This window comes from Physeter macrocephalus, chromosome 3 (genome assembly GCF_002837175.3).
Source record: "Physeter macrocephalus isolate SW-GA chromosome 3, ASM283717v5, whole genome shotgun sequence".
Taxonomy (NCBI): Eukaryota; Metazoa; Chordata; class Mammalia; order Artiodactyla; family Physeteridae; genus Physeter; species Physeter macrocephalus.
The window spans coordinates 1083548-1098227 of NC_041216.1; the positions used below are offsets into that span (position 1 = coordinate 1083548).

The following is a 14680-nucleotide window of genomic DNA, read 5'->3' on the forward strand; positions in this document are numbered from 1 at the left end:
ACACACTTTCAAATGCTCCATAATGAACAGGTACTCTGGTTATAATGAAGGAAAACACGAAGCGTTTGTTAGCGTCCACGCTCCTTCACGTTAACTGGGCCCGCGCCGCCCTCTCCAGTCAGGGAAAGTGCACTTTTCTGGCCAGTCAGCGGTTTTTACGACGCACGGCTTTCCCAGGCGGAGAGAGCCGGCACCCAGGTCGCGGCGCCAGCGCGCCCCCACCCGGCGGGGCCGGGCTCCTCCGCCGCCTCGGCGCCCGCCACGCCCCCCGCGTGGGTCCTCAGTCCCCTCCCCTCCCCGGCCCCGCCCGCGGCTGCCGCCTTCCGGCTGCACAGACTCTACCCCACGCGCGCTGCCGGCCGGCCATGGCTCCGCTGCGCTTCTCGGCCAACGTGTCGTGGCTGTTCCCCGAGCTCCCCGGCCTCCCCGCGCGGCTCCGGGCCGCGGGCAGTTCGGGTTTCGAGGCGGCCGAGGTCGGCTGGCCGTACGGGGAGCCGCCGGAGGCGCTGGCGCGCGCGGCGCAGGAAGTGGGGCTACAGCTCGTGCTGATCAACACGCCCCCGGGTGCGCCGTGGGGGCCCGGGCCCGGGCGGGGCGAGCCGGGATCGCGAGCCGGGAACTGAGGCCCATTTTCTCCGCAGGAGACCGAGAGAAAGGGGAGATGGGGCTGGGGGCCGTTCCCGGGAGGCAGGCGGCCTTCCGAGATGGGCTGGAGCAGGCTGTGCTGTACGCCAAGGCTCTGGGCTGTCCCAGGTATCCTCTCTCCAATCCCCCGCCCCCACGACCCACGAAAGAACAGGCCGCCGGGGCTTGAGAGACGCAGGGGTCCGAGCGCACTGGCCCTTCTTCGCCCCTTCCGTCCGGGTCCCTTGTAAATTGCCTCCTGTATTTCATCTGTTGTGTGTCACTCTCACTTTGCAACTCTTTCTTGCTCAACTCAGTCTGACCTGGAAGATAGATAGCACAGAAAACAAACGGAGTGATCCATCTGAGGACAGGTCAGTTCAAGGAGGCTGTGGGAGCAGGTAGGCAGTAACTCTGTCTGGGATCAGAGAAAGCTTCTTACAGGTAGTAAGTAGTGGGTCTCCAGTGGGCACTTGCTTGAGGTAAGGAGCATTCCAGTCAAGGATGCAGGGGCCAAAGGCAAGAGGGGCTTGGTGTGTTCTGCAGAGTTTACGAGGCTGGAAATGTAACCTGTCTGCTTTGGAGGTGGCTGAGAAGGATCAGGTGGTGAAGTGAGGGGGACTCAAAGTGGGGCTGATCTCATAAATGTCAAATCCTGCACAGACCAACCAGGCTGAGAAGGAACTGGCAACAAGGGCTTATTAAGGGGGTGGAGGAGTGTGTGTGTGCAGAAAACAGATGGGAAGCTAAGAAACAGATGCAAGGAGGAGTGACAAGCAGCGTGGAATTCCTGAGAAGGGTAAGGGTCAAAGTAATTTTTTGAAGGTGAGACTTAATCACGTTTGTAGGCATGAGGAGAAGGGGCATGGAAAAGAATTTGGAAGTACAGGAGGGGCTGAGAGACCTGGGGAGATGGGAAGCCGGCATGATCGGAGAGCAGCTGGAAGAGGTGCACCCAGGGGGCGAGGGAGTGAAGACTCACGCTTTGAGGATGGACTCCACAGCCCCCTCCAGGCCCATTTTCCCCACAGGATTCACCTGATGGCTGGCCGAGTGCCCCAGGGGGCTGATCGAGCAGCAGTCAGGGGTGAAATGGAGACAGTTTTTCTGGAGAACCTGAGGCACGCAGCTGGGGTTTTGGCTCAGGTGAGACGGTGAAAACACATACAGACACATATGCTTCACGAATGTGTGTGTGTGTGTGTGCGTGTGCGTGTGCGTGTGCGTGTGTGTGTGGAGGGGATGCACAGTGGGGAGAGCAGTGAGGCACAAGGCTGGGCGCCGGTCCAGGCCAGAGGGATTGGTGATGGGCTTGATCGGTGACTGACTGGCGGGGGGGTACAAACCTCAGGGAGAGCTCTACTCACGGATCCCGCCTGGTGCTAGGAGAACCTTGTGGGGCTGCTGGAGCCCATCAACACCCGCATCACGGACCCCCGGTACTTCCTGGATACGCCCCAGCAGGGTAGGACCCCAGCCGTGTCTCCTCCTGTCCCTTGATTCTTGCGCCCTCCTTGAGTCTCATGGCCCCCTCCCCGGTTTCTCTCCAGCGGCAGCCATCTTAGAGAAAGTTGGAAGACCCAACCTCCAGTTACAGATGGTAAGTGGGAGAGAGGGATTGCTTCTCAGAGGGCCCATGGGCCTGCGTTCTCCAAATCCAGGCAGAATGGTGTGGCCTGCAGGGTCTGTGACTGTCGGAATCTCTGCTCCAGGACATATTCCACTGGCAGATCATGGACGGGAACCTGACAGGGAACATCCGGGAGTTCCTGCCCTTCGTTGGTGAGGGCCCCTTTCTTGGCTCCTTCCTAGTCTGCCATGCTGCTTCCTCTGTCCTCCCACTCTTTCTACCCCCCCCATCTGCCCACATCTGCCCCCAGGGCACGTGCAGGTGGCACAGGTCCCGGGCCGGGGGGAACCCAGCAGCCCTGGAGAGCTGAACTTCCCCTATCTGTTCCAACTGCTGGAAGATGAAGGCTACAAAGGCTTTGTGGGCTGCGAGTACCAGCCTCGAGGTGAGGGTGGGCTGAGCTCCAGGCCTGGCCCTGGGGAAGGGGCTCTGGAGGGACAGGCGGGCAGGGGCTGTTTTCCTGCTCGTGGGTTGAGATGCCTCGGGTCCCTCTCCCCTCAGGAGACACGGTAGAGGGCTTGAGTTGGCTACGTTCGTACTGGGATAAGCGGGGCTGCCCACAGGCTGGCCAGTGAGGTCCTGCGCTCCAACCACACACCTCTGGGATGGTGAGCTGCACATCCCGAGTTTCCTCTGAATTAAAGACAATCTGCTGAAGGTTTCCGTGTGTGTATGTTATTGGAGGGGGAGGGGGAGGGACACACAGTGCCTAACTTTTCAGTTTCTTTGGGTCACTTCCTTCCTGCAGAGAAGGGACATACAGCTCACGTTCAAGTCCTCCAGTCTGTGCCAGTGTTGCTGTGGAGATGGGAGAGCTTTCGAGCTCACCACCTCCCGTACAGATGAGAAACCAAGGGTCCGAGAGCAAAGGGACTCACCCGTGGTCACAGATGCTTCAAAGGCAGAGCCGGGATTGGAACCCAGGTGTCGTGTCTTATCTCAGTGGCAATTGTCCAGCAATGATGTCCCAGTGGGAAGTGAAGACCACAGGGCTCAAGATGGGGGTGGGGGAGGCGGGTGGCTGACAGCAAGCCAAGACTCGGAGGCAGGATTCAGGCAGAGGAACTCTAAGGGGTCTACGTGCCACCTGATGTGAAGAATTCCCAGACTCCACCAAGTGAGCAGGGAGGAGGAGTCTCCTTCTGGAAGGGCCCAGGGACCTGAGATGGCATGGGCACCTCAGGGAGGTGACCGGACCTTCTGGATCCCTGGGCTGGTCAGTGGCAGCGAGTGTTTAGGGAGGGCAGCTCCTGCTACCAGATCCCCAAGACACATTCACACAACCTTTGGCATCCCTCAGTGTCCAGTCTTGCCCGGGGGCCCAGAAGGGCTGGTCAGTTCTGCTGCAAGTGGGCAATCCTACAGAGCCATAATTCGAGGACATTCAGTGGTCCATCCCTCAGAGGAGGCGGGTCCAGAGGGTGAAGCAGGCTGTGTTGATGACGGACTCCAGGTGGTGGTAAGTAGAGACCAGCTGGGCAGGGGGGCTCTCGCTGTCCTGGGGCTGTACCGGGAAGGGCTCTCGGAAAACCACTGTCAGAGACTGTGGGGAACATGGGGCGGGGGTGGTGAGAGGAGGGCAGGCTGAGCCCAGGGAGCAGGGCTCCCCAACCTCAGCAGGCTCTGGGATGGAGCATCTGGGGTACAGCCCTCCCACTAGGCTGACACAAAGCCCCTCACCGCCCCCTCCCGTTCTCACCGTCTTTCCCAAGTGGGAATCCAGAAACACTAGCACAAAACAGTCAGTGAACTTCTGATTCAGCACAACCTGCAGCAAAAGACAAAATGAGATGCGGAGTGAGGCACAGACCCTCCTTGAAGGCATCCTGAAAGTGGGACCAGTCTGAGGAAGGCCTGCTTCCATCACCACACCTGACCCCACCTACACTGTACGGTCACCCAGGACCTCCTCCAAGCCCAACCTCGGTCCTCATCCTCACTGGCTCCCGGTTAGCCTGTCCAGCCTCATCAGAATGAGCGAGCGGTACTTGACTGGAAGGCCCTGCATAAGCTGACACACTGAAGCCCATCAGCAAAGGAGGGTTCTCTCCCCTTGACATGAGCCCTCCTTTCCTCCTGGGTTTCGTGTCTCTGGCCTCCCTGATGCCTGTCCCTGGTGCTCAGCTTTGTGATCTCTCCCTGGGCAGTTTCTTCTATGCCCAGCTTCAGTCACCACCTGTTTGTATAAGTGCTGCCTACATCTCTCTCCTGAGCTCCAATCCCCGATGCCCATATACCTTCTAGACTGTGGTCCTCGAAGGTCCTCCTGGGCCTCAGATTCAATTCTTCACCCTTCCCCCAAACCCACTCCTGCTTCAGCGTTCCCGCCACCCACAGGAGCATCCCCATCTGCTCACACCCACCTGCACTACCGCAGCCTTACCCTAACTAACCTTGGCTTCTCTGGGTGATGCTTTGTCACACCTTGAAACTAGTCTTCCCCACAAGCACTATGCCGCAGGACCCCTTACCACAGACCAAGTACCTTTTCTTTTGAAATCTTCTCTTGAATGTCTCCTCTCCTGACCGCTGCTCTCGTTGGGGCCATCCTTTAGGCTCTCAATCCCCAGGCTTGTGCCCACTGCCATAGCTCTCCTCTCTACCTGTCCTTCCCAGCAACCTGTCAACCTCTACTGTGCACACCAATCACCTGCGGATCTGGCTGAAAGGCAGGCTCTGAGCCAGCAGGTCTGGGGTGGGGTCTGAGAGTCTGCACTTCGGTCAGCTCCCAGCTGGTGCTGACGCTGCTGGTGTGAGGACCACACTTTGGTAAAAAGGCTGAAAGCCCAGGAAGTCCTTTCTGGGACTGGAACCTCCAAGAGCAACCCCTCACAAGGTTCCAGAGCTTGGCCCTCAGGCTCTCTAGCCAAGGTTTGTGCTTTTCGTGAGCCCTGAGGGCACAGCTCTAGGTTATTCTCAGTGAATCACATGCTGTGGCTTGGTGCTTGAAGGGTTTTACATCCATCTACCGGTGTGGTCACTCCATCTCAGCCTCCCTGTTTAGTCAGACTGGGGTTCTTTGAGGGGGACCCTGTCATCTCTCTGATGAGGATTTCTGCTGTGTCTCCCCTTTCAGAGGAAGGTCACAAGGAGACTTACCAGGTACTGAGTTCCCAAGTCTGGGCTCTGGAAATGGCGACAGCTCTGGGGAAAGCGGCTTAGGAGAACCTTGATCAGGCTCTGGTACCAGGAGACAGTCATAGACAGGAAGCAATCCTAGGGGAAGGTCCACAGGCATGGATCTGCTGTTCCAGAACCACCTCTGAGACCCTTGCAACCTCCACCCTGGCTGCCAGTGGAATTCCTAGCATCCATCCCAGCCCCTTCTGGAACCCACAGCTGCTTACCAGCTGGGGGTCGATGTCCCCAATGGATTTGGCATGGACTGCTTCTAGGAGCTCCTCCAGCTCGGCCAGGGCCAGGCGCCCCCCTAGTCGCAGCCGATCAGGTCCTGGTGGTTCCAGCAAGAAGAGGCGCTTCCAAAGGGTGTCCCGACGGCAGTGCCCTCCAGCCAGCCGTACCAGCTGAGCCAGCCGTGCCCGTGCCACGCCCACCTCCGCAGCCAGTGGGGGGAAGAGGGGAGCCGGTCCAGGGGCCAGACCAACCCCTGAGGCCTCCCCAGGGCTACCGGCTGAGCTCCCAGGAGCCTCTGGCTCAGGGGGCAGTCTGGGCGGCTTCCGGAACCGGCGCATGTCAGCAGTGAGTCTGGGGAAGAGCTCTCGTTGGCTGGTGAGCACCACGAAGAACTGCAGCCTAGGGTGGGGAGGGGGCAGGAGTGTGACGGTCACAGCAGGAGAGACACAGGGAAACAGCAGGGAGCGGCTGGGCAATGGGCAAGTTCAAGGCAGGGGATCTGCTGACCGCAGAACGTGCCGCTCGGCCTCTCCTTGCTCCTCAAAGGGTGCGGCACAGTGACAAACAAGCAAAGACACATCGAAGTCGTCCTGGTGACGAAGTCCCTCAGAGTCCAGGTAGGAGCCAGAGCTGTGCGGTGGGGGTTGGGGAGACGTCAAGCCTGAGGTTCTGATGAAGCCAAACCCACCCCTTCTGCCCAAGAAAACACGGGTCCCCCACGGCAAGGATGGCCCCGACTCCGACTCCAGGCATCCCCTCCCGCCTTACCTGTGCCACGCCGACACCAGGGCGTACTCGTTATGTTCTGGGCCTCCTGGCCGGGCCATCCGCAGTGGCTTCATGTGGTAGGAGCTGGCATGGTCGGCCACGTAGTTGTACAGCTGGTGGGCAGCAATGAGTGGAGTGGGGAGCTCCAGGGTCCCTGAGGGGCGAGTTACAGGAGACACTGGGTCTGGGACAGACACAGTCATCTGCTGGAGCCCGAGGATGGGAATCCCTGAGGCTCTGATTGGCAGGCAGGCCGATTCTATCTGGGGAGCTCCTGAGGGACATGGAGATGGGACAGAAGTGGCTCAGGACACACAGGGGGCAGGGTACACACGACACAGGATCTAAACTTTGCCTGCTATGAAAATTAAACCAAACTTGCTATGAAAACAGACTGGGAAGAACTTATGACAGAAACATGGGGACAGGGTCCAGGTGACACGAGGCGACTTGACCATATAGGACAGGAGAGGCAGAGATAAGGTCTGGCCCCCGGAAGTGGTCCCCCCGGCCCTGGCTTGAGACACCTGGCGGCCTGTTCTTTTTCGGGTTCACTGGCTTGCCCCTGGGCACCGACCTTGGTAAATGTGATTGCGGCCGAAGTGGGGCCCATCAGGGTGGTGGGCCAGGAAGTGTCGCAGGAATGTGGTGAGGTGGTAGCCGTGCCGCAGCACCAGGTGGGCGCCCAGCACGTGCTGGTGCACGAGGCGCAGGTGGAAGTCGTAGCTAAATGAGTGCACATGCATCAGGTCCCGCACCTTGTCACACTCCTCCGTGAACAGCATGGACAGCTGGGGAGGTGAGGGGGGCGGGGACCAGGTCAGGAAACGGTGGCAGGCTGCCCGCACATCTCACTTCCCTCCTCTTGCCTGGGAAACGGCAGCTCAAGATTCACCCCGTCGCCGTGGGCCCCTCTGCCAGAAACGCTTCTATGAGAAGCCCTCCTCGTTACATTATACAGTGTTGTAACTCTGTTTATATGAACTGACCATTTTGAGACATGAACCTTTTTACTCTGTATCCCAGTCTCCACTCAAGCCTGGCACAAGTTCACTCATGCAACAAATACTTGTCGATGCCTACCACGTGCCTACCTGGTACTGTTCTAGTTGCTGGGGATACAAACCCCTACCCTCAAGGAGCTTACAGTCTAGTAGTGGGGAGATAAGACAATAAACGTTAGGCAGAGTAAATAGCACGTTAGTAGATGGTTATGGAAAATCAAGCAGTAAATAAAGCAGGTGTGGTTTTAAACAGGGTGGTCAGGGTAGGCCAGGTGTGTAATTACTTACTATTAGAAAGGTTTTCCTGGTCGCTTCCCATCTCTCAAGCTTTATCTTCTCATCAAATTACTTGCTCTTCCGAAGTAGACTACATATTTTCTCTACACTTTCGTACCTGCCGTTCTCTTTGCCTGAATGCTGCTCCCCCTGATCCCCAAAGCTGGCTAACTCCCACTCATTTGTAAAGCTTCATCTGGGACATCCTGCCAAGGCTAGTCCAGGGCTGGCCTCCTCTAATTCATCTGTGAATGAATGAACGAACGAACCATTGATGGAGGAAGAAAGGAGGGCAGAGACACAGAGCTGGTGCTTCTCTTGGTGTAAGCCAGCGTTACTGAAGAGTGTGTTAACAGTTGGATAGGTGATGCTAGAATGGCAGAATCTACCTGACCGTGCCCTTGGGGGCACTGGGCATAAAAATTAACAGGAAAGGAAATCAATGACTGTAGAAGCAGCAGTGTTGCCTAGCAGTCAGAGTAGCTGCATGACCTTGGGTAAGTCACAACCTCTCTGCTTCAGTTTCCTCATCTACCATGGAGATAAAGGAAAGGTCCTCATAAATTTAGAGCTGTGTGATAAACGGCAGTAACCAAGGATGAGCCTCAGAGTCAGAGACCCAGCTTGCAACCCGAGTACTGCCAGCAACTAGCTGTGTGCCATGGGGCACATCCCTTAACCTCCGTGAACCTCTGTTTCCTTATCTGTACAGTAGGAGTAAAATTCTCCTCTTCCCTTAGCATGTATACTAAGCAGTTAATAAATACGTAATAGCCATAATAAAGCAACTTAGAAATCTAAATAAGGTTAGAGATTAGATATGTAGGTGCAAAGAGAGCCAAACTGGATGGAGATCAGGGGGCAGGGCAGCCAGGACTTCAGGAAGCTCAAGAGAATAATGGGGTGGGTCCTTCCCGCCAATACTACAGCAAAGTGTGAAAGAGTACCTGCCTGTCCAATCTCCCTTCTGTGCCCTGGCCCAGGTAGGTTCCTGCACTAAAGTCACCAAGCTTTCCTGGATCTCACTATCCTGTGATGACTAGACCAGACATCCACACCCAAGTCAAAGGCAACCACCTGTGGGCTGGATCTGAGCTGTCCAGATAGGGGAAGAGTTTGTGCCATCTGTACTGGAGGGCGACAGACCGCACCCAGTCAGACTCTGATCTCTCAGAAACTCAACTTGAGGCACAAGGAAGGCAGAAGCCTAACAACGAAGGGGCCGAACTCACTCAAGCCTGGAGGGCTTCGGGTCTCTGGCCACACTCAGTCCCGACTCATTCGTTCTGAGCCCTCTTGAATGCTCAGAACCTCATGGGGTGCAAAAGCCCTACCTTCAGGCAGTCAGACAGGGACAGAAATAACAACTGAGTGGGGGGGGGCGCTGTGCTGTGTGGGGACTCTAGTCCACATTCTAAGTGTTAGTGACTATATGGACAGTGCCAGGTTGTCCCCAGCCCTAGATTAGGCCAGGAGTGCCCATGGCGCCGACCAACCCATGTGTCAGATTACCCGCTCTGCTCAAATGTCCTCACTGTCTACCCATCAGTGCCAGAATGATCACAGGGCCAGACTGGCCACTGTGCTGCACTGCCTTCTGCCCCCGGTGCCATGGCTGAATACAGCTCTGGACTACCACAGAGTAAGACTGGTGCCCGAGGCGGTCACAGCACTGGAATGGCCCAGACGCCTGCAGCACCAGATGGTCACTGGGGCTGCACTGACTACACCTGAGACCCCACGGCCCTCCGTCCCCATCACATACCTGGGAGTTGACAGCTTGCCCCATGGGGATTCGGGAACATTCCAGGGCAAACTGTTTGACACAAAAGTAACAGCCCTGGAGAGAGGATGAAGATGAGGTCAGGAGGGCAAGAGAGAGGTGGGCCTGGCTCTCGCCAGCAGCGCTCCTCCTGCTCACCTGGAAAGCCAGCTCCATGAGGATGATGCCCCCGGGCAGTGCCCGCTGCAGGTGGTACGTGGTGACTGGAGAGCCAGTGCTCTGCAGAAAGGAAAAAGACTGGGGTTCAGGGGCAAGGGCAGGGGGGCTCACCAGCCTGGGACCATCGGGGAAAAAGTCCCCTGGGTCAGTGACTTTAATGGTGTCAGGCTGGGATCAATGACCTCAGTCATCACCCAGAGCCCCTGGCTTTAGGCCTTGGGCAAATAATTCAGGCTCAGTGATGCTGGTGTCTGAGGTATCACTGATTTCACTCTTGGGGAAGGAACACGACGACGTGTTACCTTGGGGCTCCCTTCAGTCTTGGCTTTCGGGCAGGAGAAGGAGCCCCGACCTTCTGTTCCAAGGATAGCCATGGCCCGCAGCCGGCTGGTGCTGCAGAAAAGGAAGAGGGACAAGGGGGTGAGGCAGGCCAGTGGGGTGAAGGGTTACGGCTCTGACCCAGAACCCATTTCACGTGGAATCGTTCTGCAGGAGAGGAGACAGGCCCAGAGAAGGGAAGAACCTGCCTGGGGTCCCACGGTGGGTAAGTGGCAAGGCTAGGCCAGGAGTCCAGGGCTCGATTGTGGGGCGGGGCTCTCTCCACAGCAGCTGCTGCTCTAAGGGGGGAGGTGGAGACCAGGCCCCTCTCTTCCAGTGAGAGGGTGAGAGTAGAGCCGCAGAGGCTGCTGTGATTGGGGGAAGACACCTATGAGCAGATGGAGACACCTGCTTACTGTGGACAGCAAGGGAGGGGAGAGGGTGATGTCTGTCTAAGATTTCATGGGGAAAGCGCAAGCAGATGCTTGATGCCCTGGTTAGGGACGTTCCCCTGAGAGGGAAAAGGGGTTCTCTTTTGACCTGGGAAGGGCATTTTCAGTGTTCCACAGGTCTGCTGTTCTTCATTTCTCAACTCAGAGGCAAAGGGAAAAGGGAAATACTGTGAATGAGGACAAAGTAGAAAGGGCCAGTGGGACCCACTCATACTCAGGAGCTATAAACCACTGGAACTCCTGCTGGGGGTTCAAAGCCTCTGGCGAGAAACGTCCCACTTAATCCTCAAGGAAATAGGGACCAGACCTAACTAGTAATTGGTGATGGTTAGAGACTGGAGAGGAAGGAAGGCCTGACTTTAAATTTTCCTCTAGAAACATATTTTTAATCCTAGTATCTTTGGTTTTAAAAGGGAATTCTGATTTCTGGGAAGAACATAACTGAATGGGAAGGATGTGAACTCCAGAGAAATCTCTACAGCTGGGAACTGGCTGCGGAGGGCAATGAGCAGAGAGCTCCTCCTGGGGTCTGTCACTGAGAAATGAGAGGGGCGCTGAATGAAATGTCCCAGAGGCGCAGGCCTGTCCTCTCTTCCTAAGGTCTGGAAAAGAGAGGGAGGCCTGGGAGGTAGAGAGCTGGTTACAAAAATGCTAAGGAGTTGGAATTGGCTTTCTGGGCCAAGAGGGCGTCTTGAGTAAGGAAGTACAACTTATATTTACTAGTTTGAAAAAGTATCAAACTGAAAGCAGAGGAGGGAGAAAACAAACTCACACATCTGGATACATGAAAGCAATGGCATAACACGAACAGACATTTTCCCATGCAGCCACTGGGAAGGAGCTGGGAACATAAAATCTGGAGGCTCAGACGATGAGAGGGGCATAGGGCACGGGCCACAGAAATGGGAATTTGAGACTTGACACAGGATGGGAAGGGTGGTTGCAGAGTTTTCACTGCGTTCTGGGGAGATGGAAGGTGTTGCCAGAGGGGCTGTCTACTACTTCCCAGGACTCAGACCTCTCACTACTGGCCACTGAGTGAACATGACCAAGAACAGGCCAGAGGACAGAGATGCGAGTAGGCCCATTGCAGGGGTCCTTGGTGAGAAAAAAACAAAACAAAAAACACACAAAAAAACATGGTGAGAAAACAACTTCCTGGGCCAGGAACCATGTAAATCTCTGGAGAGGTCAGGAGGTGATCAGGACAACAATCATTAAGACCCAGGTCCAAGAGCTTGTACAGGATTGGTGTGTGTGGATGGACACCAGCGTGAAAGCACAGAAGACACACGTGGGCAAGCAGCTCTGTGAAAATGTACCCAGTTTGTGTATGAACGTGGCCGTGAGTTCCACGAGATGTGTGAGGCTTACGGAATGTGCTTGAGGGCTGCAGATAGGTGTCCCAGATCCTCACGTGTGTGTGCGGGCCTGATGAGATGGATGTATGCAAGGCCCAAATTACCCAAATAGGACCCAAGAGGAAGGGTGTGTGGGGCCTCACCTGCTGTGGAGGAGGAGAGGAGGGTGGGGAGACGAGACGCGCTCACCTGCGGGCGGGCGAGGGGGGCCGCAGCGGCACCAGCACAAAGCCCATGCTCTGCAGATACTGCACGTACTGCTGCAGGAAAGCCAAGCTCAGCTCCTTCAGCCAAGGCTCCTCCCGGGCGCCCGATGGAGGTCCATCTGAGGAGTCGCAGCTGGCAGAGGCCTCTCGGCTCCCAGACCCTGACTCAGGGCGGTGGCGCCGCTGTGGGAGTGGAGATTAAGAAAGGCTCTACCCACCGTCAACCACCCTAGCAGGGGTGGAGGAATGGAGGTCCCCGTTGGATAAAGGGAGGTCCCACAGGAGAAATCCAGAGTCTGGAGCCTCACCTGCCCCTCCGGGGGCCCAGAGGTCTCCGGGGGCCCATGCAGCCAGGCTGCGGGGTCGAAGAGCAGGGCCGTCGCACAGTAATGCACCAGGCGGGACGACTGTTTCAGGGTCTCCAGCTCCCCGGCCTGGGGAAATGGGCAGTGAGCACCGGGGCGGTGGCCAGGGCAGGGTCATGGGATGCTCCCAGAGGATGCAGGTTGGCCACTCACACTGATGGGCATGCTGGCTGGGGCAGAGCGCTGCTGCCACGTTACAAACAGGTTCTCCATCTTCATCTGGCGCTCCAGTTCTGGGGGTTGGAGGCATTAGTAGCGGACCCCAGGAGTGGCCACCCCTCGCCCTGCCAGACTCCACAGATTGCCTGCCCGCTGCCCGGCTCAACGCCCTCACCTCTGCGCTCTGCCATCTTGATCTCCAGGAACTGTTGTCCATGGTAGGTGACAGGATCGGGCGGTCTGGGCACAGGGCCGAGGGAGGAGCTGGGGCGGGTGGCCGTGATATCCCTTAAGGCCTCATCGAAGGGGAATGTGTCCAGGGGAAGGGGGCCCCCACCCCGAGAGGACCCACTCAGCCTTCCCTGCTCGCGGCTCAGAGGGGGACTTGCACTCCGGATGAGGGTCTCTGCTTCCATGGTCGGCAGCAGGAATGGGTTTGGCTCCTAAGAGAGACGGAGCCTCATAATGGGTCCATGGCCTTTGCCCTCAGACCTCCTCTCCCACCGCCCCCGTGGCCTCCTCTCTCAGACTCTCCCTCCCCACTGCCCCTGCCCTCAGCCTGTCCCCTCTCCTGTTCCCGAACTGCTACTTCCTTTAGCTGACCACTCAGGAGAGGAGGGAACCTGAGCAGCAGGCACCTTTTCATCGCGCACTGGGAAGTCCAACTGGCCGTAGTGGTGGAAGAGCCCAAGCTTCTGGCTGAGGAGGCAGAAGATGAGATGGGCGCGGGCGTTCTGCCACTGCACGAGGCGAACCAGTGCTCGGCCCAGGGCCGCCCCCAGGTCTGGAGCCCAATTGTAGGTCAGCAGCTGCAGCTGGAAGTCAGGGCTCAGCGTCAGTGGGATCATGGAGCCCCTCCTCCCAGCCAGCCCCTGGCCCCACGTCTACCTTCTTGTCCATGACCTCCAGCAACAAGAACCTCTGCCGGGGAGCATTTCGCCCCAAGCTCCCGTCGCCTCCTGGCTCGAAGCGCTGTACGGCTTTGGCGGCTACGGGGTCAGGGAGGGGCAAAATGAGGGTCTGGGGGCCGATCCCCCTCGATCCCACCCTGCCTCCCATGGGGTCAGCGGCTCCAAGGTCACTCTGAGCCCACCCTCCTCCAGGCCGTGGCCTCACCCTGCTGGGTGGGTCTCCTCCACTGCGAGAAGTTCCTTCCCAGAAGCAGCAGATGCCGCTCAGCTGCCGGGCGGGGAGTTGGGCCCAGCTGTCCAAGGGAACAAGGACTGAAGATCTCTGGCTCAGAAGCCCTAGTGGGAGGGACGGACAGAAAGCAGACCATCCATGGCCCCATTCCCTGGTTATCTCCTCCTGGGCCCAGGCCCCCACCTCTCCTGCCTCAGCTTCCGTGAGACCCCAAACTCACAAATGCTGCTCGAAGATGCGGACACTGGTGTCTCCAGCCATTGAGGTGACCAGAGTGGTGAACTCAGACAGGACAGATGGGAGCAGGAACCGGGACACCATGTGAGTGGAGCTCCTAGACACCGAGGCACATCCTGGATCCGGGACACAGAAGTCACGGTGGGGCTGTGGCATGGGGACCAGGGCAGGAGCTTAAGGGTGGGAGGGGGGCTGGGGTCTCACCCATCTGAACCATGAACTCCATCCAGCGCTGAGCGACAAGAGCAAACACAGGCTGCAGGGTGCCCGCCTCACCCTCCTCCAGCTGTGTGGTCCTGCGTCTGAAGACACAGCAGGAGTAACAACCTTGCACCCACATACAAGATGGCTGTGTTTACACGCACCTAACATCCCCTGTGACTTCACACACACACACCTTTGTCTCTGGGCTCCAGACTCTGGGCCTGCTGCCCGCTCAGTCCCACCGGGAGTCCGAACACTCTCTGTTTTGTGACGCCTCCGGCCCCGAGTGTCTTCTGGCCGATCCAGGACAATGTCATCAGTTGTTTTCGGGGAACCCAAGTCCCCACATTCTGTTTTACTCTGGGAACAATGCAGTGAATGAGGAGGGGCTAAAGGGAAGGGGAACGGGGCAGGGGACAGAGGCATCATGGAACGGTAACAAGAGCCTGGAGGATTTGGAGGCCCGGGTTCAGGCCCTGGAGGCTGGCCAAGCAGCCTTGGACAGGCTACTCAACTTTCTGGAGCCTCAGCTGCCTCACTGGTGAAAGGCCTGCTGCAATCGTGCAGGCTGTGAGGATCCGACAGGAAAAGTGGAAGTGAAAGCACTTAACAAGCTGAGGCTCTCTCTTTGTCAGTG

The 14680-nt window shown here is 57.5% G+C and overlaps 2 protein-coding genes across 11 annotated transcripts in view; one reads left to right on the top strand and one right to left on the bottom strand.

Moving 5' to 3' along the window:
- The first annotated feature begins 326 nt into the window (after window positions 1-326).
- Window positions 327-2910, top strand: HYI (hydroxypyruvate isomerase (putative)). Of its 3 annotated transcripts, none has more exons than XM_028485285.2 (9): window positions 327-564; window positions 642-753; window positions 942-1025; window positions 1473-1770; window positions 2011-2089; window positions 2175-2224; window positions 2337-2406; window positions 2505-2639; window positions 2756-2910. In XM_028485285.2, exons 1-9 carry the CDS (start codon window positions 366-368, stop codon window positions 2827-2829), a joined length of 1101 nt encoding a protein of 366 aa, XP_028341086.1. In that variant the 5' UTR covers window positions 327-365; the 3' UTR covers window positions 2830-2910. The 3 variants fall into 3 exon arrangements, with proteins under 3 accessions (XP_028341086.1, XP_054938513.1, XP_007117520.1); XM_055082538.1 differs by having other exon boundaries at window positions 2595-2639; XM_007117458.4 differs by lacking the exon at window positions 942-1025 and having other exon boundaries at window positions 1656-1770.
- Window positions 825-14680, bottom strand: part of SZT2 (SZT2 subunit of KICSTOR complex) — a 52889-nt gene continuing 39033 nt past the window's right edge. For 5 of the 8 annotated variants that reach the window (XM_028485250.2, XM_028485256.2, XM_028485264.2 and 2 more), the window contains 20 exons: window positions 14237-14403; window positions 14044-14141; window positions 13823-13955; window positions 13576-13706; window positions 13348-13448; window positions 13098-13274; window positions 12635-12902; window positions 12454-12533; window positions 12244-12369; window positions 11919-12118; window positions 9901-9991; window positions 9578-9658; window positions 9422-9496; window positions 6954-7167; window positions 6377-6530; window positions 6116-6238; window positions 5602-6007; window positions 5354-5470; window positions 3954-4022; window positions 2932-3797 (listed from right to left, as the gene is read on the bottom strand). In XM_028485250.2, the coding sequence (XP_028341051.1) occupies window positions 3654-3797; window positions 3954-4022; window positions 5354-5470; window positions 5602-6007; window positions 6116-6238; window positions 6377-6530; window positions 6954-7167; window positions 9422-9496; window positions 9578-9658; window positions 9901-9991; window positions 11919-12118; window positions 12244-12369; window positions 12454-12533; window positions 12635-12902; window positions 13098-13274; window positions 13348-13448; window positions 13576-13706; window positions 13823-13955; window positions 14044-14141; window positions 14237-14403 (2955 nt within the window). In that variant the 3' untranslated portion in view covers window positions 2932-3653. Of the gene's footprint in view, window positions 948-2112; window positions 2185-2235; window positions 2370-2931; window positions 3798-3953; window positions 4023-5353; window positions 5471-5601; window positions 6008-6115; window positions 6239-6376; window positions 6531-6953; window positions 7168-9421; window positions 9497-9577; window positions 9659-9900; window positions 9992-11918; window positions 12119-12243; window positions 12370-12453; window positions 12534-12634; window positions 12903-13097; window positions 13275-13347; window positions 13449-13575; window positions 13707-13822; window positions 13956-14043; window positions 14142-14236; window positions 14404-14680 lie in introns of those variants that run through there. The other 3 variants (XR_008616564.1, XR_008616566.1, XR_008616565.1) reach the window with 3 other exon arrangements.